Source organism: Spermophilus citellus (genome assembly GCF_964194105.1).
Source record: "Spermophilus citellus genome assembly, chromosome: 17".
Taxonomy (NCBI): domain Eukaryota; kingdom Metazoa; phylum Chordata; class Mammalia; order Rodentia; family Sciuridae; genus Spermophilus; species Spermophilus citellus.
In genome coordinates this window covers 51,456,837-51,482,476 of record NC_138199.1, presented here as the reverse complement: position 1 = coordinate 51,482,476, position 25,640 = coordinate 51,456,837, and the positions used below count along the sequence as shown (strand labels likewise).

Here is a 25,640-nt window from a genome sequence, read left to right as displayed (position 1 = left end):
AAAGGCCTTAAAGATTTTGTCATGTGAATGTCTTATTTAGGAGAATGATGAATCTTGTCCACTTTCAGGACTGCAGTTTGTAAAATTTAAACCTGAAACCAACTTGGATAGAACTCACTCTACTGTTCTAGTTCATGGAAAAAATAAAAGGGGGTGGAACTTATAAACTAAAGACATCCATTTACCCTGTCAGTAATAATTTCTGTAACATAATCTCTCATTTCCCTCCCTTCTACTTCTCCCATTCTTTTGATCCTGTCACTCTCCCTTGCATCTATTGATACCTTTTTGCATTGAGATAAAACAGTAATGAATCACTTTAGCAAAAGTGCATAGGGTTAAACAAAGATGACATATATTGGTATCTCTTGGCGCTGAGACATATCAGGACAGGACACAGAAGAGTTCAGGGTTTTTCCTGATGCAAAGTGACTAAAATTGTGGTCTCTAGGCACTAGCTAAGTTGCATAGGTTTAAGGCAAGAAGAACAAAAATTTCCCTTGAATGGTTTAAATTGTGCATTTTTGCCTGAAAAATTGTCTTTTTTTTTTTTTTTTTTTTTTGAACATGCCCTAATTCCTGATGTCAGATCCCTAGGGTATCTGTGCTATGCCTCATTCTCAGTGAATGTATATTTTATACAGTGTGATCGCACTTTGAACTAAAATAGAGCATATCCAGAAACCTGCTGGTTCAGGCTTCCCAGGATTAAATAATATGAGCAGTTCGAATTGCTTTTTGTCTCTTTGGTTTTTGTGAGTTCAATTCACAATACAGAGGTGTTACCATCTAGATTTTTCTTCTTCTTCTTCTTTTTTTTTTTTGTACTGGCGATTGAATCCCAGGTGCTTTACCAATGAGCTTCATCCCTAGTCCTCTAGAATTTTTTGAGATGGGGTCTCACTAAGTTGCTCAGGGCCTCACTAAGCAGCTGATGCTGGCTAAGGCTTGTAATCTTCCTGCCTCCGGCTCCTGAGTAGCTGGGACACCATCTAGATTTTGTTTAACAAAAAAAAAAAAAAAAAAAAAAAAAGATGAAGGCGACTTCAGATTCTCAAAGCTGGCCTCTTTGCCAAACTATTTTGCTAGAAAATGCACAGTATATGCCGGGCATGGTGGTGCTCGCCTATAATCCCAGTGGAGCAGGAAGCTGAGGCAGGAGGATCATGAGCTCAACGCTTCAGGAAAATCGAGGCGCAAAGCAACTCAATGAGACCCTTTCTCTAAAAAATAAATAAATAAATAAATACAAGATAGAGCTGGGGCTGGGGCTCAGTGGTTGAGTGCCCCTGAGTTTAATCCCCGGTACCAAAAGAAAAAAAAGAAAATAAAAAGAAAATGCACAGTATCTGAAAATGAAAGGGTCCCATATACTTACCTTGTTTCTCTTCAGCTCTAACATTATTTGTTTACTGGGGACAAGATGACTGTCAGTTGAGTTCTTGAATAAGTGGATCACAAAATTTCTCCCTTCCCCTATGCTTTTTGTCTGTGTATGAATCTTGACTCCTGTACAAACTCTGTAGGAAGCCTGGCAGCCGAGGAACCTCATCTTCAGTTATGCTTGTGACTGAGACTCCAAGGCGAATCCCTGTTGTTAAATCACACCCCACAGGATGAGAGTCTACTGAGTTGGCATGCCTTAGTGTGTTGGATTTCTTCTCTTCACCCCACCCTTAACCCTGGGATTGGACAAAGGTTGAGTTTATTCTCTGTCAGATATTGAGAGAGGATTAATTCCGATGTCAATTCTTCTCATCAGAGATTTCAGAAGAAATAGAGCCAAGGGTGGAGAAACTGAGGCCTTCTGAGATTTTGTTGTCAAACTGCTGAGACTTCTAATCCTCTTGGCTACTCTACCGGACTGGTTCTATATGAGCCCACAGTGATTTATTTATTTTTGTTTGGACTTGAAATCATGGCAAACATCACTGTAAACTCAATGTCAGCATGCCAGCTCCAGAACACTATAGCCTTTAAAGACTTGGGGATTCTACAAGAAATGTTGTAGCAGCATTCCAGAGACCCACACATCATAGACATATGCATTTTTTCTTGCCTCCAGCAAAGGGTGTTGGCTTCACTCTCTAACTCATATTCTGCAAAGCTCTGGTGCCTTATTTGACACAGTCAAATAAGGTCATTTCAATTTGAAGATCACCAATGAAGGGCCTGGGTTAAGTCATGTAGCTGCTTGTTATTTGGGATTGGTATATAAAACTGCCTTAGTGGTTGTAAGAAGGGAAACATCAATGCTGAAAAAAATGGGGGTGGGGAGGGCTAGAAAGGAAGTGAGACAGGTGAAAATGTATGACTTTTTGAACTTCCTGATGGAAAGATACTAAGAGAAATAGAAATCTTTTGGACTAGACACAAGCTTTTCTTTTGCCATAGTTATATATATATATATGTATGTATGTATATATATATATATATCTATATATATATATATGTATGTATGTATATATATATCTATATATATATCTATATATATATATACACATAACATTGCTACTCTCAAATAACTAAGCCTATGTATATTTATATTTTTCTCAAATATTATTATATCATCTATTTATTAGTATAGTATAAGTTTTTTTTCTTTTTCTTTTCTTTTTTTTCAGTATGGGAAAATCTAACCCAGGGCCTTACACATGCTAGGCAAGTGATCTGGAGTAGCTGGTATTACACCACTGTGACTATGCCCAGCTAATATAGTATGCTGTTTCTTTTCTTTTTCTTTTTGTGGTGTTACACTGGTGATTGAGCCCAGTGGTGCTTTACCACTGAGCTACATCTCCAGCCCTTTTAATTTTATTTTGAGACAGGGTCTCCCTAAACTGCTCAGACTGGCCTTGAACTTGAATTCTCCTGCCTCAGCCTCCCAAGTAGCTGGGATTACAGATGCATGCCATCATGCCCCAAAGTATAACATACTTCTTAAAGGATATGGAATTACCTTACTTCCTTTCATGAAGAACACTGATGGACAGGCAACATTCCATCTACTCACATTTCCAACTGTCATTCCAACAGCCCTTTTAAGTTACAAAAGAGTCAAGGTGGGGATCTCATGATATTAGCTTCCCATGGATTGCTCTCCAGTTTTTTGTGTCCCTGGCTTTTGGAACCCCTTCACTGTATTCCTCAGGTAAGATTCAAATTACTGGAATTAGAGTTATGATTTCCTTGCTTGAAATTGACAGTGAAGGCTATAATTTCTAAATCAGGAAAGCTAAACAGTAACAGTGATGTTTTGTTTTGCTTTAATAGGTTGGGTTTTTTCATCCCAAACTCTCCACATCTTTCTCTTCTCCTTTTAATGTTCCACAGCCAAGGTTTCTTTTTCTCCTGCCTGAATATTTTGGCTCCCTTTTCCAACTTCTTTTTATTCTTTTTTCTTTGAAACATCTACTTTAGTGGCTAACATAGGCTCCATATATTCTTTACACCAATCCTTTACCATTCCTGCTCAGAGGACCTTTCTGACATTAACAATAGATTTAATTTTTTTTTTTTTTTTTTTGGTGCTGGTGAATGAATCCAGGGCCTTATGTAGTCTAGTGCTGTATCACTGATCTGTATATTCCCAGTCTTTTTTTTTTTTTTGTACTGGGGATTTAACTTGGGGGCACTCAACCCCTGAGCCACATTCCCAGCCCTTTTATGTATATTATTTAGAAACAGGGTCTCACTGACTTGCTTAGTGCCTCTCTTTCACTGAGGCTGGCTTTGAACTCAAGATTCTCCTGTCTCAGCCTCCTGAGCAGCTGGGATTATAGGCCTGTGCCACTGCACCCGGCTCCAGTCCACTTTCTTAACTTTTTATTGAAATTTATGAACTTCCACAGTTTTTTTTTCACTTGCAGATTTTCAGAGGCTTGGTAAACAGAAGCCCAGAAATCTGTTAGAAGTAGGGCTAATGACATTGAGACTTTATTGGCTTTCCCACTCCTTCTGAAGCACCAAGGGGGGAAATTAACTCTGAGGTTCCTTGAGTTCTTCATTTCAGTTATTTCAGAGAAGTGTGCATGGAGCATCCAGTTATATTTAAGGGAATTGTATGTTACGTTCTACTACCCTATTCCAAATTGTACATAATAAATCTGGGTTCATCCTTGACTTGCTGCATTGAGGCCTCTTTGGTCATGGGACCTGGGACAGGACCAAGTAAGCCTTTTCCCTTTCTTAGCAAGATCACAATTACTGTTGACACGAAGTCTATAGCCCTGATGTTTTTGTTTGTAATCTTACCTGTGATTTTTATAAAAGAAGGTTGCCTTTAGCTACAGGTTTCTCTGTGGGGCACACATAAAGTAACGGCCACAAACTGAATAAATATTTTCTCTTAATCAATTGGTTAGTCAGTTCAATAGCAATAGTACTTTGTGTATGGCCCAGCACTGGAAATAATATAAGGATTAGAAAGCAGGTTATTAAAAAGAAAAATAAGTGTGTATGTGTGTGTGTGTGTGTGTGTGTGTGTGTGTAAAGAACAGTAAGAAAGCAAGCTCTTGCTAGTAGTATATCTTGCAGATACATATAAAAACAAATTTAAAGTGCAGTTATAGAACAAAAGAATGTGTAGAAATAAGTCAGCAAAACACAGTACTTGTAAACTGATGGGAAAGGGTTTAGATTTTGGGTGGAGTTAGTCAATGAGGACTTTTCGGAAAAGGTGTTTAAAAGAAGGGAGGGGCATGGGTTTGACAAAAAAAAAGATGAGGAGGTCATTCCAGCAATATGTGTGAGCAATGGTAGAGAAGAGAGAATGAGCAAGTTGTAAAGGCCAATCAGAAAACAGGTTAGTTTGTTAAGACTGGAGAATTTATGTTAAAAGAAACAAAACAAAACAAAAACAAAAAACAAGTCTGGAAAAATGATAAGGACAGTTCATGAACAGCCTTCAATGGTTATAAATAAAATTTGCTTTAACAGACAAGAGGAGCCTTATGGGTTTTTGCATAATGAAAATAACATTTTGAAAAGCTGAGATACAGATGGATTAGAATACAACAAAACTAGAGAGTTAGAAAAATAGGGAAGCTGTTGCAAAATTGTCAAGGATTTGGGTCCCAATTCCAACTTCGCTAATTATTAGCTGTATGTCCTTAATTTTTTTTTAAATTTTATTTTGGTACCAGGGATTGAACCCAAGGGCACTTAACCACTGAGCCACATCCCCAGCCCTATTGTGTATTTTATTTAGAGGCAGGGTATCACTGAGTTGCTTAGCACCTAGCTTTTTTTGCGGAGGCTGGCTTTGAACTCGCGATCCTCCTGTCTCATGAAACTACTCTTCTGAAGGTCCAAATCTCATTAGCCGGAGTAATCTGGATTATTAAAGTTTTACTGTCAAAATTTTTTTTCAAATCATTCTTTGAACTTGCTATCTAAAATAAAATTAAAGAAATTAGAGGCAAAGAAACTCAGATCAGGGCTCCCCACTGATCTGAAGGTAGAATCCAGTTTGGGGCTTTGCTCTGAACTGATATTTTAACATGTTACCCTGACGAAACTGACCAAACGTGTAGGAGCCAACTTCCCAAGGTAACCCAGGCGCCCCTCTCACATTCCCCTTGGCTTCTCAAGCCCTTCCCCGCTCCTTCCGGTTCGCAGGCGGCCCTCTCTCCTAACAGGCGCCGACAGGTGCAGGGCTTGCTGCAGGCTCTCGCACTCCCGCCCTGCCAGCCGCGCCCTCGCCGCCCCGCCCACTGCCTCAGCGCGCGTGCACTTCGCGGGGGCGCGCCCTACTGGCGGGACCGCGCACGCAGCCGCCGCTGCCACCTCCCTCCCTCCCTCCCTCCCTCCCTCCTTGCGGGTCCTCCTCCCCTTCCCTCCCCTCGGCCCCCTTCCCCGTAGGCAGCCAGCCCGACCGCCCGCCCGCTGCCCGCCCGCACTGCCGCCCTGCCGGCCCCTGGCTCTCGGGCTGGATTTCTCCCCCGCCCCCCAAGCTCCCTCAGTGGCTCTCCTCAGGCGGTCGCCCGCGCTCGGTGGATGTGGCTGGCAGCCGCCGCCCCCTCCCTCGCTCGCCGCCTGCTCTTCCTCGGCCCTCCGCCTCCTCCCCTCCTCCTTCTCCTCCTCAGCCGCTCTCGCCGCCGCCGCCTCCACAGCCTGGGCCTCGCCGCGATGCCGGAGAAGAGGCCCTTCGAGCGGCTGCCCGCCGATGTCTCCCCCATCAACTACAGCCTTTGCCTCAAGCCCGACTTGCTGGACTTCACCTTCGAGGGCAAGCTGGAGGCCGCCGCCCAGGTACGGCGACCCTTGGGCGCCGGGGGCGAGCTGCGGGGCGAGCTGCGGGGCGAGCAGTTAGGCCGCGCCCGCGGTCTGGACTGGGGGCCCGACCGGAGGGCGGGTGGGCCTCGGTGCCTCGGGACTGGGGTTGGGAGGCTGCTGCGGCGCGGGCGCGCCCCTCTGGGCCGTCGCAGGGCGCCGGGGTCGGCGTGCTCTGCCGTGCTGGGTTGGGGCTGGGGCCGCGCTTCGGGAGCCCGCGGGAGCCCGCGGCCTGGCCCGTGCGCCCCTCCCGGACGGGCACACCTGTATGGGGCACCCCCGACACCAACCCTTCTGGGTTTGGTAGTGTTCTGGGAGAGGTTGAAGGGGCTTGGGGAGGGGTCGTGGGAATCCCCGTTCAGCCTCAGCTTCCTGACTCAGTTCTTTTCTCTGGTTGTCCCTACATCCTACGGGGAATAGATTAGAATGGGCAGTCATCTGGGACTCCGGCCTCTGCGCTGGAGCGAGGAGGGGAGCTTCTAGAAGGGGGGAGAGAGTAGAACGAGAATGTTAATCCCAGGCAGCCTCGCTGAGTTCTCCCCGCCTGCTCCAGCCCAAGGGGCTGGGTTTACAAGATGATCCGCCTCCTCCCCCTTCCCCTCAAGTGACAGTGCAGCAGTGACTTTGTTCTCTCCTAACCTCTAGAGAAGCTGCGGGAAGACCCCATCTCCGCGTTTCCTCCTATCTTCCTTGCTTTGCAACCTTTGAGTCCGGTGGATTTATTGCTACAGTGATGGTTGCTTAGCAGTATTCTCCTCTGAAAGAAACTCTTAGTTTTAGCATACCACTGGTGAAAATATTCCATTACTCTTCATTGCAGTTTTTGGTGAATCATATTCCCCTCCCTCCTCCTGCAGCATTATCTGAACTATTGTTTTGAGTTTGGAGACCATTAATATAGGTGCCCTACAATGGTTCTGAACAATGGATATTTATGATAGATACTATGTTAATTTGAAATCTGCAATAAAAATGGTAGATGTTTAATAGCTATCTGTAAAGAGAATGGTGGTAAATATATTTGGTTTCATTTCTTTTCCACTAAGAGCTAGTGGGTGGTAGTGGAATCAGTAGGCCTCAACCTGAAATAACAGGGTGTGTGTAGCAATGAAATAAAAGAAATGTGATCTAGTACTGGAACTGAAAGTTGGCAGTCATCTTTGAAAGCCAAGAGGGCAGGATACTCACATTGAAAATATGTCTAAAAGTACAGAATTTAAAAGTATACTTGTAGATATGGGGCTCTGGTTGGAAAGCTTGAGGATCTAGGGTTCGGTTGCATTAAAAGGCACTATTTATCCCTGTGAAAGTCAGATGATTTAAAATTTTTCCATTAAGAATATGAATCAGAATGAGTGCATCTTGGTCTAAATTAGGATTTGAGAGGGCTATTTGGGAGACTGGTTTAAGCCAAGTGACTAGAGTGTTTGATATATGTTGGCAGGGGGCAGATGGGAGGGATTGTAAACAGTGGTGTGTCTTGTGACTTGGCAAACCTTCGGAAGAGGGACCTGGCCATGGATGAGTTCGCCTTTGACTTTTAAAAGTAATTTGTTTCTGTTTCTTTTTCTTCTTTCTTTTTTTTTTTTTTTTTTGCAGTGCTTTTTTTTTTTTTTTTTGCAGTGCTAGGGATGGGACCTCGGGCTTGGCTTATGCTAAGCAAGCACTCTATCATTGAACTCTGCCCAGAGCCTGTAATCTGTTTCTTGTCCCATTAGTTGGCACAGTGGGTTCAAAATTTTGGGAAGTATACATACTTAGGAAAAAACTGTCAGGAGAATATAGTACAGATTTAAAAATATTTATTTATTTATTTAGTTTTGGTATATTTGTTGCTCAACTTAAGTTTTTTTTTATTAGTTGTAGATGGACACAATACCTTTACTTATTTATTTAATATTTTTTAGATGTATGTACCTTTATTTTACTTATTTATTTATGTGTGGTGCTGAGAATCGAACCCGGTGCCTCATACATGCTAGGCAAGTGCTCTAGCACCGAGCCCCAGCCCTAGCCCCTATTTATTTATTTTATTGTGGTGTTGAGGATCCAATCCAGTGGGTGCTAGGCGAGTGCTCTACCAATGAGCCCCAGCCCCAGCCTGTATTTATTTATTTTTATGTGGTGTTGAGGATCGAACCCAGTGGGTGCTAGGCAAGTGCTCTACCACAGAGCTATAACCCCAGCCCCCAAATAATTATTTATTAAGAGGTGACTTTTATTGACATGTTGGATGGAACAAACAGTGACCTGCTCCTCCTTACCTCTTTCTTTTTTTCTTTTTTTTTTTTTTAAACATTTTTATTTTTTAGTTATAGGTGGACACAATATCTTCATTTTATTTTTATGTGGTGCTGAGGATCGAACCCAGTGCCTCAAGCAAGCTGGGAGAGCGCTCCACCTCTGAGCCACAACCCCCAGCCCTCCTTACCCTCTTTCTATTTCTCTAAAGAGATGAGAAATATGTGAAAGACTGGTTTGTGTTATTGAGGAAGCACTTGGCAATATTTTTGATAATAGCAGGGACTTTTAATTTTTTTTTTTTTTTTAAGTTTTATAGATAGGGTCTTGTTATGTTGCCCAGGCTGGCCTCAAACTTGCCATCCTCCTCCTCAGCCTTCTGAAGTGCTGGGAAGTACAGGCTTGTGCCACCATGTCAGTTGATTTGTTAATTTGATATAAAGAAGTAAATGGATCTTTTTGGTAATATGAACTTTTCAAAAATTAAAAAAAAATTCTGTTCAAGCTAGGTGGCAACACAAAGATAGTGTGATAATGAATTCTAACAGGTTTTATTAAAGAATGATTGGGCTTTTTATAATTGTACCTATTGATACCTTTCAGAGTGTTAGAAAGGAGTTAACATTAGTAAGAAGTAACTAAAAACATATAAGTGTTTTTGAAATCCCTGAATTGAATAAACTTTTAACTGTGGCATTAAGTGGTATTTTATGGTGCAAATCTAATTATTGATAGAATTTCCATTTCTAGAAACCTAGATTTATAACTGGTATCAGGTCAGTTTTCTAACAGTTGGAATCATATTACACAAAGTATGCAAGTTGCTCGGTTGCCTTTGTTGCAAAATTTTATGATAAGACCAGAGTATTTGTACAGGTTACACATTAGAAACTTAGTGGATTTTTAACCTGGTCTGGGTGTGGACTCCTTGAGAAAGGGAAAAAATTAGTCAGTGTGCAGTAATTTAAAAATTAATTGTCTTTCCCATAGGCAAATGTGTTCTAATTCTGCACGTTTTGAAAATCTGTCATTGTAGGCCTAGGGAAATTTCTGGATACTTAAACCTGTTATTTCTGTAGGCCTGCAATTCTAATTTTATTCTCTCTCCCCTTCCTTTATATTACTTGAGAGCAGTGGGCTTTTGTAGATATTTTAAATTCTGGACCTCTTTGTATGGCTAATTAATTAAAATGGTTACAGGTGTATGTATGAGTATAATTCCTGGTTACATTTATAGTGGTTGGTACAACAATGGAATTTTGTCTTATGGAAATATTTCATCTGTGCCAGAGAAATTAACTTAATCAAGGCCAGAAATCAGGATATGCTGGCCAATCTCTGACCTCCACCATTAAAATTTTCATGTGGGGATGACTAAATTAGCACTAGGAAGAGAGATACAGAAACAGTAGTTTTGTTTGGCAGACTAAAAACTTGGCACCTAAATGGGTATTATTGTCAACTCTATGTTAATGAAATTTCTGCTCAAAGTTTGTATGTTTTCTAGGCAATCATTGGGGAAGTTTTTTATTTCTTTAAAGAAAAGGTAAAATTAGGGGCTGGGGATGTGGCTCAAGCGGTAGCGCGCTCGCCTCGCATGCGTGCGGCCCGGGTTCGATCCTCAGCACCACATACCAACAAAGATGTTGTGTCCGCCGAGAACTAAAAAATAAATATTAAAAATTCTCTCTCTCTCTCTCTCTTACTCTCTCTCCTCTCTCACTCTCTCTTTAAAAAAAAAAAAGAAAGAAAAGGTAAAATTAATAATTATGTTTGTATTGTGCCAGACCACTAAATGGCATTAAATTAAATTTTAGGAGGGTTGAGAGTATAGTTTAGTAGTAGAGTAAATGCTTAGTATGTACAGGATTCTGAGTTCAATCCCGAAATTTTAAAAAAAAAATCTATAAATTTGGAAGATTAGTGATAAGGAGTAGAATTTATTCAGATTTTCTTTTTTTTTCCTTTCTTTCTCTCTTTTTTCCAGTACTGAAAATTAACATAGGGCCTTTCACATATTAGGCAAGTGTTCCACCACTGAGATATACCCAAACCTATTCAGTTTTTTGAAGTGTATCTGTGAGAAAAGTGTAAGAATCTGTTTCATATGTTAATCTTTTTTTAATACCTAGCAATGAATTCTGTAGTGAATTCATATCTTTTTAGGCTTTATAATTCTTCATAATCTGGGTTTCTTTTCTTTTTTCTTTCTTTTTTTTTTTTTTTTTAAATACTGGACATCATTCTGAACATCCATCATTGATGCTAGAATATTTAGAACCATAGGTATTACCTCAAACTATGCATTATTTTTATGTGGTGCTGAGGATCGAACCTAGTGCCTTGCGCATGCCAGGCTAGCGCGCTACCACTTGAGCCACATCCCCAGCCCCTGCATTATAACTTTTTAAGTTTATTATCTGGTTTTTAAAATTTTTTGATTTGTTTTCTGCTACTACTTCTTGCTGCTGTTGTGCCTGCTGCTGCCTATGGTATAATTTCTTCCCTCTTCTATTTCACTGAATTTGAGCTGAAGAGATCTGTGTAACCAGATAAACAAACTTGTTTGAGCTTAAAAATGTTTCCAAGAGAGTTTGATGAATTCTGGGTAAAGGATATGAGCTTTATTGTATGGACTTTGTATCATCTATTCTGGCTTTGTATCCAGGCTTTTTTTTTTTTAACTTCCTGGTTCTGGATAATTGATATTGTCTAATACAACCTGGATAAATGTGGTCTTGTGTAGTAAATTATCTATGAAACTTCTCTGAACTTTGCCACATAAATGAGCCTATTCTAATTGTAAAGTAAATCTTATTCTAATCTGTACATGAGTTAATGACAAAGGACTCAGCTTTCTGATAGGTGTGTTGTTAACTAAGATTAGCTGTCCAGATTTTAGAGATTTTGTATTAAACATCATAATAAGTATGTGGCTTTTTGGTTTATTTAGTCATTTGTAGTCTCTTTAAAATTTTATTTTAAACAAGGAAATATTTTAGAAATATGGAGATGTGGGCTGGGGATGTGGCTCAAGCGGTAGCGCGCTTGCCTGGCATGCGTGCGGCCCGGGTTCGATCCTCAGCACCACATACCAACAAAGATGTTGTGTCCTCCGAGAACTAAAAAATAAATATTAAAAATTCTCTCTCTCTCTCTCTCTCTCTCTCTCTCTCTCTCTCTCTCTCTCTCCTCTCTCACTCTCTCTTTAAAAAAATATTAAAAAAAAAAGAAATATGGAGATGTAATCTACCACCCAGATATAATATTTTGCTCCATTTACTTTAGGCTATGCAGACTGCTTTTGGGGAAATAAAATGTCACAGATACCACCCTGAAAAGTAACTTCTCTCTTGGAGATAGGTTCATGTTATTCCTCCATATGTTTTAAACTTTAATGAGTATGTAAGTAGCTACAAGATATAAATACCAATATTCTGTGTGATTTGAAATTTTACTTTAGGGGTACTTCTGTTTGACCTTCTTCTATTTGCTCTTTATGTCTCTTTTGTTAGAAAACTTGGCACACTTTGAGTTCATTCTATTATTTTCTTCTTACTGACTTAAGAAATTAGTGCACTATTCCACCAAGGCAATAGTTCTCAAAATTTTAGCAGTGAAATCACTTATTAGGCAAAGTGACTCAGGCTTTCTTTTTCTTTCTTTCTTTTTTTTTTTTTTTGGTGCTGGAGATTGAACCCATGGCTGCCTTGTGCATGAAGGGAAGCACTCTACCAACTGAGCTATATCCCCAGCCCATGACTCAGGCTTTCTACTGATTGGTATTGGAATTGTCACTTTTGGAGATTTTCTTTTTTTGTGGTACTGGGGATTCTACCACTGAGCTACATCCTTCCTCAGCCCTTTTTATTTATTTATTTATTTTTAATTTGAGCCAGGGTCTTTCTCAATTGCTTAGGGTATCCTTAAACTTTTGATCCTTCTGCCTCAGCCTCCTAAATTGCTGTGCCATTGTGTCTGGCTGGAGATTTTCTTAGTGTTTTTTTTTTTTTTTTTTTTTTTGGTGGTGCTGGGGATTGAACCCAGGGCTTGTGCACTCTAGGCAAGCACTCTACCTACTGAACTATTTCCCCAGCCCCCTGGAGATTTTCTTTATGAACATCTTTGGACTTTGGTAATTAGAAAACAAAACTTAATAACAACAAAACCTCTTGAGTCTTACTTAGTAGTGATTGTAGTAAAGGTTCATTCAGGAAAACTTGTCTCAGATTGCTGCCTCCCTAGCTCATAGGAAACTTCCACTGTGAAATTGTTACCAAGGATCATGCTGCCTCTTTAGTATAGCCATTACTTAGTATGTGCTTCAGTTGAAGTACATTCTGTATAGGAGACAAAAAGAGTTAACCCTGTGGTTGAAACAAAGGATATGGTAGCATTCTATATTTTAATAGTAACAGGTGAAATAAAAGAAAGTGAGCTTCTTATCAATGCACTTTATATGCCAACTGTAACATTTCATTTCAATTTTAAACTTGGAAAATGAAGATTTTTTTTTTAAGAGAATTTTAATATTTATTTTTCAGTTTTCGGCGGACACAACATTTTTGTTTGTATGTGGTGCTGAGGATTGAGCCTGGGCCGCACGCACGCCAGGCGAGCGCGCTACCGCTTGAGCCACATCCCCAGCCCGTTGGAAAATGAAGATTTTATTTTATTTTTTAATATTTATTTTTTAGTTATTGGCGGACACAACATCGTTGTTTGTATGTGGTGCTGAGGATCGAACCCGGGCCGCACGCACGCCAGATGAGCGCGCTACCGCTTGAGCCACATCCCCAGCCCGTTGGAAAATGAAGATTTTAATGCTATAATTCATTTCAATTATTACTTGTTATTTATTTATTTATTTATTTTAGTACTAGGGATTGAACTCAATGGTGCTTAACCACTGAGCCACATCCCTAGCTCTTTTTATTTTTTATTTTGAGACAGGGTCTCATTATTTTGCTTATATCCTCGATAAATTTCTCAGGCTGGGTTTGAACCTGCAATCTTCCTACCTCAGTCTCCTGAGCCACTAGAATTACAGGCATGCACCATCATGCCTGGTGGTGGGTTTTTTTGGCAGGGGAGGATACCCGGGATTGAACTCGGAGGCACTCAATCACTAAGCCGCATTCCCAATCCTTTTTATTTTTTATTTTGAGACAGGGTCTTGCTAAGTTGCTGAGGCTGGCCTGGAAATTGTGATCTTTCTATCTCAGCCTCTTGAGTTGCTGGGATTACAGATGTATGCCTGGCTTCCACATGGATTTTAAAAATTACTTTCCTTGGGTAGTACATACATGCCAATATCCTCTAAAGTATGTCACATAGTTCCTAACATTTATATCGTTTGGATCAGGTACTTTATAAACCAGTATGTGAATGTTGTTACATGATACGAGAATACATTTAATCTCTGTGTTAATAACATTTATTAAATGATTACTATGTATCAGCAAGTGCTAACACAAGCACTTTACATTTTTTTGGTCAGCTTTTTAAATTAGTGCATCTCCAATATGGGTACAATATACTAACTTAAAATTCAAGTTGAGTTTTTTTTTTAATACCTTTATTTACTTTTTTTTAAATTTATTTTTTTATATGTGGTGCTGAGGATCGAACCCACTGCCTTGAACATGCTAGGCAAGTGCTCTACCACTAAGCCACAACCATAGCCCGAGTTCCTTTTTTTAAAAAAATATTTTATTTTTTAGTTTTAGGTGGACACAATATCTTTAGTTTACATTTATGTGGTGCTGAGGATTGAACTCAGTGCCTCGTGCATGCTAGGTGAGTACTCTACCACTGAGCCATAACCCCAGCCCCCAAGTTCCATTTTTTTTTTATTAGCTACACATGACAGTACAATGATCTTGACAATTCATACATTTGAATCAAATGGGGTATAATCACATAGGTCATACAGTCACCTATATACATAATAATAATGTCTATTTTATTCTGCTGCCCTTCCTATCCCCCCCCCCCCCAAGTTCCTTTTTTAAGATAAGTATTTTTTTTTTTTTTTTTTTTTTTTGTCTTTTGGCTCTTCTTGCCTACTTTTTCAAAAATGGCAGTATCCTGAAAAAAAAAAATCAGTAACTATTAAGTAACAAACAGCTTAATTCATTAGTACAAATAGGTAGGTTTTTTCTAAATATAGGAGGAATTAGAATGCACTTGTAATTGGATATTGTGTACTGCGACTTTTCAAAGTACACATTTTTAAAACTTTCACTCAGGATGGTAGTGGTAGTAGTATGCCAATTGTTATTTGGCAAATGTAATGTTATAAAGCTGTCTGGACATTGGTAGATTAACTGCTTGGTTACCATTAAAATTCATTGTAGAAGTTGATGAATGACAATATGTTGCCTATTAAGGATTAAGACCAGTAACTAAACCACTGTTATTCTGTTAACATAAACCTCAAATTCTGAAAGATTTTTTTTTATGTGGTGCTGAGGATTGAACCCAGCATGTGCTAGGCAAGTGTTATACTGCTGAGCCACATCCACAGCCCCAGCTCCAAATTCTGAAAGATTAAAAAAAATTTTTTTTTTTTTTTTTTGGTAGTTGTGGATGGACAGAATGCCTTTATTTGTTTATTTTTATGTGGTGCTAAGGATTGAACCCAGTGCCTTACACATGCTAGGTAAGCACTCTGTCACTGAGCTACAGCCCCAGCCCCCTGAAAGATTTTTATTTATTTTGCCCTTTGGAGCAAATCCAAATAAGTGCTTCATTTTTCTCTTGGTTTCTGAGCTTTTCAAGACAATTAAGATTTTATTTTTAATTTTTTTTTAAGAGAGAGAGAGAGAATTTTTAATACTTATTTTTTAGTTATCGGCAGACACAACATCTTTGTTTGTATGTGGTGCTGAGGATCGAACCCGGGCAGCATGCATGCCAGGCGAGTGTGCTACCGCTTGAGCCACATCCCCAGCCCCTTATTTTTAATTTTTAAGATTTTTATATTTAAGTCAATTAAAAATTTTTTTTGGTCCAAATGTAATACCAGAAATGGCCAATTTGGTGTAAAGGCTTTAGTGCTGTTTGGATATGTTCTGGTGAAATATACAGTAAAAAGGAATATTGCCACTTCATAGAAAAGCTGAATGCCTAAGCAAATTTACCAGATACAGTGGCACACACCTGGAATCCCAGTGTCTTGGGAGGCTTGAGTTCAAAGCCAGCCTCAGCAATTTAGTGAGGCCCTGAGCACTTAGCAAGACCCTGTCTTAAGGAAAGAAAGAGGGTCTGGGGATGTGGCTCAAGCGGTAGCGTGCTTGCCTGACATGCCCGCGGCCCAGGTTCGGTCCTCAGCACCACATACAAACAAAGATGTTGTGTCCACCAAGAACTAAAAAAAAAAAAAAAAAAAAAAAATATATATATATATATATATATATATATATATATATATATAAAGAAAGAAAGAAAAAAGAAAAAAAGAGGAAGGAAAGAAGATTTCTGAGAAAGATTCTGTCCTCCCCTTGTGGATTGAACCCAGGGCTGTGGGCATGGTAAACATATGTTCTACTGATCCACACCCATAGTCCAGATTTTTTTTTTTTTCTGGTGGTATTGGGGATCGAACCCAGTGGTACTCTACCACTGTACATTCCCAACCCTTTTTCTTTGTTGAGACAGTTTTTCACTGAATTGCTCAGGTTGACCTTGAATTTGATTTCTTCTTGCCTTAGCCTCCAGAGTGGCTGGGATTACAGTGTGTAACACTGTGCCTCACTCCCCCCCCAAATTTTTTTTTTTAAAAATAAGCCAAGGTAGTTTCACTTTGTAGTTTATATGTCTGGATCTATATCTATATCTATATTTATATAATTTATATATCTGTATCTATATCTATATCTATATTTTTTTTTGGGGGGGGTATGGTGTTGTGGATTGAATCCAGGGCCTGTGCATGGTGGGCAAGCACTCTATCAATTGAACCAAATCCCCCGGCCCTGTGTTAAGAGTTTTTTTTTTTTTTTTTTTTTTTTGGTACTGAGGATTTAACTCAGGGGTACTGAACCACTGAGCCACATCCCCACCCTATTTTGTATTTTATTAAGAGACAGGGTCTCTCTGAGTTGCTTAGTGCCTTGCAGTTGCTGAGACTGGCTTTGAACTCAGGATTCTCCTGTCTCACCTCCCAAGCCTCTGGGATTACGAGAGTGTGCCACTGCCCTCCCTGTGTTAGAGATTTTTTTTTTTTTTTTTAAAGAAAGAGTGGGAGAGAGAGAGAGAGAGAGAGAGAGAGAGAGAGAGAGAGAGAGAGAGAATTTTTTAATATTTATTTTTTAGTTCTTGGCAGACACAACATCTTTGTATATGTGGTGCTGAGGATCCAACCCGGGCCGCTCTCATGCCAGGCGAGCGCACTACCGCTTGAGCCACATCCCCAGCCAGTGTTAGAGATTTTGATAGCCTGTTAACAGGCTTAATATTAATAACATTAATATTATTTATTTATTTTGTTTAGTGGGCTAGGGATTAAACCCAGGCCTAGCAAATGCTGGACAAGTGCTCTACCACTAAACTACATCCATTAGCTCTTATCTGTGATTTAGACCAGGTAATTTTAGTTTATAGTTTATCATGTTTAAATATGTATTGGTTATTGGGGCTGGGGTTGTGGCTCAGCAGCAAAGCTCTCGCCTCCCACATGTGCGGCCCTGGGTTCGATCCTCAGCACCACATAAAAATAAATAAATAAAGTGAAGGTATTGTGTCCAACTATAACTAAAAAATTAAATATTTAAAAACAGTATGTATTGGTTATGAATAAAATGAGTGCCCACAAATACGTATTTACATACAAATATCATATTACTCCAGTGTCTTTACCTAGTCTCGTGATTCATTCAATAGTATAAGAACATCATTGATCTTCATACAAGTTTTGTTTGGTCTACACATTGTTTATGAAAATTTTAAATTAGTTTTCTTTTTTTTTAAATATTTATTTTTCAGTTTTTGGCGGACACAACATCTTTGTTTGTATGTGGTGCTGAGGATCGAACCCGGGCCGTACGCATGCCAGTCGAGCGCTCTACCGCTTGAGCCACATCCCCAGTCCCTTAAATTAGTTTTCATCAATTAAAAATTGGAAGATTGGGGGCTGGGATTGTGGCTCAGCGATAGAGTGCTCACCTAGCACGGGCGGGACCAGGTTTTGATCCTCAGCATCACATAAAAATAAAGGCATTGTGTTGTGTCCATCTATACCTAAAGAATAAATGTTTAAAAAAAAATTGGGAGATTGCGTATGAAATCTGAATTTGTGACTTTTCTTTCTTTTTTTTTTTTAATTATAAGGTCTCTCAACACTGTTTGCTTCTTACTATAGCAAAATTGGTTGGCTCCAAGAAATAGCTACTCTCTCCCTTCTTTAAGGGTTTAGGGGATTATGTATAGCTTCCAAGTGGCCAGCTGTACTCAACTGCCTGGTTGGCCCCGGTAGGCATATTTATTCTATTTATATTCTTATTTTAGATTTAGACCATTCAGATGTCTGAGAATGAATTTCAGATTTGTTTAAAGCACCAAAATAAATGTACATAATCAGGCTTATTTCCAAATTGAAAAATGGTCAAGGGTTTATTTATTTATTGTAGTGCTGGGGCTCAAACGCAGTGCCCTGTGCATACTCTAGGGGCAAGTTTATTGTTATTTTTTTGGTGGTACTGGGGATTGTACCCTTCGTACCCTACCACTAAGTGACATCCACAGCCCTTTTTGTTTTTTTATTTTGAAAGAGGGTCTTGCTAAGTTTTTTAGGTTGAAGTCAAATTTGTGATCCCTTTGCCTCAGCCTCCTGAGTTGCTGGGATTACAGCATGTACCATTGAACCTGGTTTAGGGGTAAGGTTTTTATTATTATTATTATTTTTTTTTAAAGAGAGAGTGAGAGAGGAGAGAGAGAGAGAGAGAGAGAATTTTTAACATTTATTTTTTAGTTCTCGGCGGACACAACATCTTTGTTGGTATGTGGTGCTGAGGATCGAACCCGGCCCGCACGCATGCCAGGCGAGCGCGCCACCGCTTGAGCCACATCTCCAGCCCCCAATTATTATTATTATTTTTTAATATTTATTTTTTTAGTTGTAGTTGGAGATGATACCTTTATTTATTTATTTATTTTTAAATAATTTTTTTTAGTAGTAGTGAGATACAATATCTTTATTTTATTTATTTATTTATTTATTTTTATGTGGTGCTGGGGATCGAACCCAGTGCCTCACATGTGCTAAGCAAGCGCTCTACCGCTCAGCCCCAGCCCTAAGAGCAAGTTTTTTTTTTTTTTTTTTTAAATTTTTTGATGTGTGGACCTTTATATGTGATGCTGAGAATTGAACTCAGTGTCTCACACTTGCAAGGCAAACGCTCTATCACTGAGCCACAGCCTCAGCCCCCTAGGGTCAAGGTTTTAAGCAAGCAATTCACAGAGGAAAAACTTAATAATGTGTATGTGTATACACACAAAAAATTATATATATTCACATAAACACACATACATATATATACTTGAATATATGAAAAGATGCTTAGTAAACAATGTTATTTAGTAATTTTTTATTTTTTGTGGTGCTGGGGATTGAACTCAGATGGTCTCTACACTGAGCCATACATCCCCAGCCCCTTTCCTTTTTTATTTTTTTAAGAATTTTAAAATACACACACACACACACACGCACACGCACACGCACACGCACGCACAGTTGATGGACCTTTGATTTATTTATTTACTTATATGTGGTGCTGAGAATCGAACCCAGTGCCTCATACATGCCAAGCAAGCACTTTACCACTGAGCCACATCTCTAGTCCCCAGCCCCTTTTCCTTTTTTTTTTTTTTTTTGAGACAGGTCTCGCTAAGTTGCCCATGCTGCTCTAGAACTTGCAATCCCCGAACCTCTGCCTCCTGAGTTGGAGAAAGCTCACAGTTAGGCTTCTTTCCCTGGAATAATTATTCCATGTGTGTATGAGAAAGCATGGATCAAGATGTTTATTGTAGTATTATTTTCTTCAAACAAAAACGTCATTTAAACAAAAAAGTGGAAACAACCTTACTTACTTCCTTTAGGAAGGGATTAGATAAATAATTGGTTTATTCAAAGAATGGAATATTACTATGTCAAAAATTAATGAATTAGGGGCTGGAGTTAAATCACTTGCTTAGTCTTTGTGAGGCACTGGGCTTGATCCTCAGCAACATATATAAAATAAAGTAAAATAAAGGTATTCATCTACAACTAAAATTTAAAAAAATTAATTATGTTAGTTTCTATAAGCATTGTCTGTCCCCCAAATATAATATTAAATGATTTAGGAATGGTGGCACCTGCTTATAATTGTAGCTGCTTGGGCAGGCAGGAACACTGCAAGTTCAAGGCTAACCTCAACAACTTAGTGAGACCCTGCCTCAAAAAAAAAAAAAAAAAAAAAAGGGACTGGAGATGTAGCTCAGTGGAAAAGCTCCCTTGAGTTCACTTCCAGTGTGTGTTTGTGTTTTGGGGGGGTTGCTAAATAAAAAAAGCAAGTGTGAAAGTTTGTAAGATTGTACACATTTTGATACCATTTATGTAAAATTAAAATTATTTAGAGGTCCTTATATATGTGTATCTAAAGTACTGAAACATACATGGTAAAGAGATACATTAGCCTTAGGATAGTGGTATCTTTAGGGCATGAGGAAGAATGGAATGGATTTTTCATTGTGTCTATTCAGTAGTCCATCATTGTACATGAGGAACATGTTCCAAGATCCCTAGTGGATGCCTGAAACCACAGGTAGCACTGAACCTTTATATACTGTGTTTTCCCCCATATGCCCTGCAGTGTTGCCACATTGTACCAGAGTTAAACTGTCCTTCATGGTTAATACCTAGGTACCTCCTTTGTATCACTACTCTTGCACCCTGGGGCCATTATGAAGTTAAATAAGGTCAATATTTCAATACAAGCACTTCAGAACTCAGTAGTCAATCTGATAACCTAGACTAGCTTCTAAGGCTTTTAAGTTACTAACTGTGGTAGTGTGTACAACCTGGCAATGATAGACAAATTGCTGATTCCCAGAAGAAATAGAATGAGATTTTATCATGTGAAAGTGGACAGTTTAAAACTTAAGAATTGTTACTTCTGGAATTTTCAGGCTGCCAGGGAACCATGGACAAAGGCAGGGGCATACCACTATATTTTAGTTTTTTGGATCAGAAGAAAATAAGATAATCTTAAAAACCAATTTTATCTTGGGTCGTGGGTCATTAGTGTGGGTCATTACATTTGGGAATAGTGTTTCTTTGGGAAAAGAAATATTTGAATAGGTTCTTATGAAGTTTTGACCTTATAATATGAGATATACCTTTTTCTTGTATCCTCAAAGAAAACCTCATGCTGGGTTAAAATATGTAATTTACAGTATGTAAAAAATGTTTTCTAGGACTGGGGTTGTAGCTCAATGGTAGAGCGCTTGCCTAGCATATGTGAAGCACTGGGTTCCATCATTAGCATCACATAAAAATAAATAAAATAAAAATATTGTGTCCATCTACAACTAAAAAAATACATAAAAAGTGTTTTATGGGCTGGGGTTGTGGCTCAGCAGTAGAGCCCTTGCCTAGCGTGTGCGAGGCCCTGGGTTCTATCCTCAGCACCACATAAAAATAAATAATTAAATAAAACAAAGGTGTTGTGTCCAACTACAACTAAAAAATAAATAAATAAAAGTTTTCTAATTTAAAAAAATTTTGAAATAAAAAAATTAATTAAAATTGTTTTAAATCCCAGTGTAGGGAGAAAAGATGCTTTTATTTGTTTCGTTGGTTAGATGTTTAAATAGTGTGAAATAAATTTATTAAATTATTTAAAAAATTTTTTAATAATAATAAATGTTATTGAAACATTTGGAGTTGAGTGCTGTGGCACCCACCTGTAATCTCAGTGACTCAGGAGGCTGAGGCAGGAAGATTGGGGGTTCAAGGCCAGCCTCAGCAATTTAGTGAGGCCCTGAGCAGTTTAGTGAGACCTTGTCTCAAAATAAAAATTAAAAAGGGCTGAGGATGTACTCAGTAACCTTGGGTTCAATCCCTAGTACCAAAACAAAACAAAAACTATAACTTGGAAAATAATGAATTATATTAAGACTGTTCTTTTATTTTTACCTTTGATGCATAAATACTCGTCCACATTTGGTTAAGTCTGGCAGTTAAGTCTGCAGTAAATTGCCTGCAATATTAGTCCAAAATGAAGATGTACATATTACTAATATAGGCTATTTTTGATTGCTTTCTTTTCCCCTTAGGTGAGACAGGCGACCAATCAGATTGTGATGAATTGTGCTGATATTGACATTATTACAGCTTCATATGCACCAGAAGGAGATGAAGGTAAAAGCTGTTTTTCATTTTCATTTGGTGTGTGTGTGTGTGTACATGTGATACACACTTTCAGGTTAAGATGTCAATGTTTGTTACTTTAAAAATAGAAAAATCTGGGAGCTGTGGCGCATGTTTATTATCCCAGGTACTTGGGAGATTGAGGATTGCTGTTTTGAGGTCCGCCTGGGTAGTGAGACCCTGTCTCAAAATAAAAAGGGCTGGGGATGTGGCTCAGTAGTAGAGCACCCATGGATTCAATCCCTAGTACCACACATAGACATACACACTCAGAAAAGAAAAGAATATTTTATAGATTTTTTTGGGGGGGGAAACAAAAACAAAAGATGTTTATGAGAAATATTTGAATAGTATAATTTCTTTTTTATATTTTTTATAACTTTATTTATTTATTTTTTGTGTGGTGCTGAGGATTGAACCCAGTGCCTCACATGTGCTAGGCAAGTGCTCTATCACAGAGCTACAGCCCCAGCCCAGAATAGTATAATCTTATTGAGATACAGAAATGTCACAACTTAAATTCTGCTTTAAGCAATAACTTTTTTAAGACCATAAGAAAATCAGATTTTCATAAGTGTAAAATCAGTATAACAATATGTATAAAAAAGCTGATGAGTTATTTTAAAAATTAAGTACTTTGAACCTGGAAGTTTCATTAAAGGAGCTTAGTTTATATGAGTTTTTCTACTCCTCCACACTTAAGACATTATCTTAAAAATTTAAATACTTGCTTTATGAGTACAAATTTGAAGGTTAGAAGGCTAGATGATAGGACTGGTTTTTCAGGAAAAACATGTTAAAATGAAGAGTGGCATAGAGTATGAAAACTATTAATATCTTTAACATGAGATACCAGTGTCTTGGCTGGGCACAGAATCACGAGCCACCACACAGCTTTGTAGATTCAAACAGCAATTCTTTATTCACACCGGCCTCTACACACGTTCTGGGGAAATCCCAGTTCTGCTGCCGCCCAATTCACCTACTCCACAAGGTTTTCTTCCTAATCCTTTTTTTTCTGAATCTCCCGAGAACTCAACTGGAGCTCAGGCAGCAGGAACGCCCTATTTCCAGCAGCAATAATCTTCAACCTCCAACTTCCCTAAAATCCATATTGTCTTAAACCGGGAACGCCCTAAACCCAAGGACCGGGATACTTCCTCAAACCTGATCAGCTCTAAACCCGGATCCGCCCTGGTCCTTGAGCAAGGTCACCTTACATGCAATGTCAACAGCGAAATTCCAAGGCAAGTCCATTTAACATGGGGTACGCTGGCAAAGAAATTTCGATGCGTCATTCCTACTTGGCAATGGCCCTCAGCATCTCCCCCCTTCTGATTAATTAAACAATAAGCAATGTGGCTTAAGGACCGTGCCTGGTAGGTTGTCCAATTCAACATATGGTTCTTACCCGTCATGGGAAAACTGACCTTTAGGCGTCAGCTTCCTGTCTTAGGTTGATACCACTGCAATCAGATCAACCCGTCACTGACTACCGGTCCAGCATTCAGCCATGCTTGTGGATAGGCCTATGCACCAGTGGGGGGGTGAGGTTCTTGCCTCACCTCTGTTGGCCCCCAAATTTAGCCTTGGTGCCAGTGGGGGGGGTGAGGTTCTTTGCCTCACCTCTGTTGGCCCCCAAATTTTAGACCATCACTAGTAGAAGGGAGGAAGATACAGAAATGCCACGACACCAAGCCAATTGACGGCTCCTTTGGAAAAATTGCGTCACTGGTGACACCATCAGCAAAGATATGCCAGCATTACCACAATTAACATGGGGTGCGCTGGCAAGGAAATTGCATCACTGGTGACACCATCAGCAAAGATATGCCAGCAGTACCACAATTCGCTGCACCAGATGATAGTTCACAATGCATGCAACTGATATATAGTCCAGGCAAGTTCTGCAAGCAGTTCAAATCGGAGGAGTCTATCAATATGTCCATTTCCTCCCAAAGTAAATCAAGTCCTTGATTGAGCATTACTTGTTGAGTTATATTCATTGATGCATCAGTTTATACAGTTTACTGTGATAGCTATCGTAGAAGCTGTAGTTTGGTTTTATCTTAGTCTTCACCGGCACTGGGATGGAGATGGGAATTCTGGCAATGATGCTAAAGAGACATTATCCTGAACAGAATTATTAAATATAATGAAAAGGAAAGGTGAAAGTAAACAAACAGATCTGTTAACCACCTTTAAAAACAATCCTTAACAGCTGTTTACCTAATTTAAATTAGTAAACAAACAGATCTGTTAATCACCTTTAAAAACAATCCTTAACAGCTGTTTACCTAAATTAAATTAAACCATTTAAATCATGTGAATAAAAAAAAATTCGGATCCATTTCTTCATGAGCGCTCCTCATATAAGAAATATGGACATACACACAAACAGACATACAACACAAAACACAAATGTGCACACAAACGTACAACACATAAGACAATGATAAAGGCCTTATAGTTTTACCTAGGTGAAATCTCCATTGCAATGTTTAAAAACTCCACAGTCAAAAAATAAAACACAGTCAAAAAATAAAACTGATCAGAAAAACATTAACCTAGGTTTGTATGAGCTCAAAAATAAAATAGAACTTTATGATGTGGGAAAAATGCAATAATAAAATAGATATTGAAAAAAAACACCTTGGTTAATCACTGTCGCAGATGTAAGAATAGCCAAGCTGGATATCAGCTGTTATGGATTTGAGTCAAATCATCTTCTTTTTGGTCTGTAGAAATTGCTTTAGTTAGTGTCTCTGGAATCCAAATCGGCTGCTGTTCACCCTGTGGAAAAACAAAAACAGAACCCCGACTCCAGACAATCACTGGGTTGGGACCTTTCCATTGTCCTGTTAGAATATCTTTCCAAAGTACCTTAGGCTTATGTACATTTTTTGGATACATATGTCTTTCTGCAGCACTGAGACCTGATGAATCCAAATTTAAAAGGTTTAGGGTAAAAAGGGTTATATTAAGTTTATCTTTGGGGGATATATACCCCTTTAAGATCCTTTTAAATTTAAGTCTTTCAAAAGCATTCTGCCTTAGTTTTTTAGAATTACTTTAGTCCTTTTAATTTTTTGATGTGGTTTTAAACCAATTTCCTTCTATTTTAATGTTTTCTAAATTGGCTCTTGCCTATAAATTTTAACACCCTCATCTGAGACTTCTAATTTCTGCACCATCAGAAATTAAAGTTGATCGGCTTTTGAAAAAAATTACTAATAATCTCCTTGTTCTTTTATATTATCCAATATTTGCCTTTGAACTTCTCTCTTCTACCTTTTTCTATCTTGAATGTCTGTATCTAATAGTTGTCTTAGCTTTTTGCATTTCCTATCTGAAATACCTTTATTTGACATTTTTAACCATTTTCTATCTTATTTCTATCTTCTAGTTTTCTTTTAAGGTTTGTACATTCACTCTTAGTTGCTTTTTCTTTTTTTTTTTCTTAGTTTTTTTTTTTTTACTTCCTATTTTGTGAGTTTAAAATTCTTGTCTTCCTACATCTTTTTTATCTTTCTACATCTTCTTTATCTTTTTTCTTTTTAACTTTCTATACTTCTGTCTTTAAAGTTTTTCACTTCAAATTTTTAATCTTCTTTATCTAAATATCTTTTATCTTATTATCTTCCCATTTTCATGGGTTTTTTTCCCCTCCATCATGAAGGCATCTTAACCACCTTCAATTTAACCTTTTAAA

At 38.7% G+C, this 25,640-nt stretch overlaps 1 protein-coding gene across 1 annotated transcript in view; it reads left to right on the top strand.

Annotated features, from left to right (window-relative positions):
* Positions 1-5,830: 5,830 nt before the first annotated feature.
* The window catches only part of NPEPPS (aminopeptidase puromycin sensitive), a 96,853-nt gene continuing 77,043 nt past the window's right edge, over positions 5,831-25,640 (top strand). The window contains exons 1-2 of the mRNA XM_081272665.1: positions 5,831-6,252; positions 21,835-21,919. Coding sequence (XP_081128791.1) covers positions 5,998-6,252; positions 21,835-21,919 — 340 coding nt within the window. The 5' untranslated portion in view covers positions 5,831-5,997. The remainder of the gene's footprint in view (positions 6,253-21,834; positions 21,920-25,640) is intronic.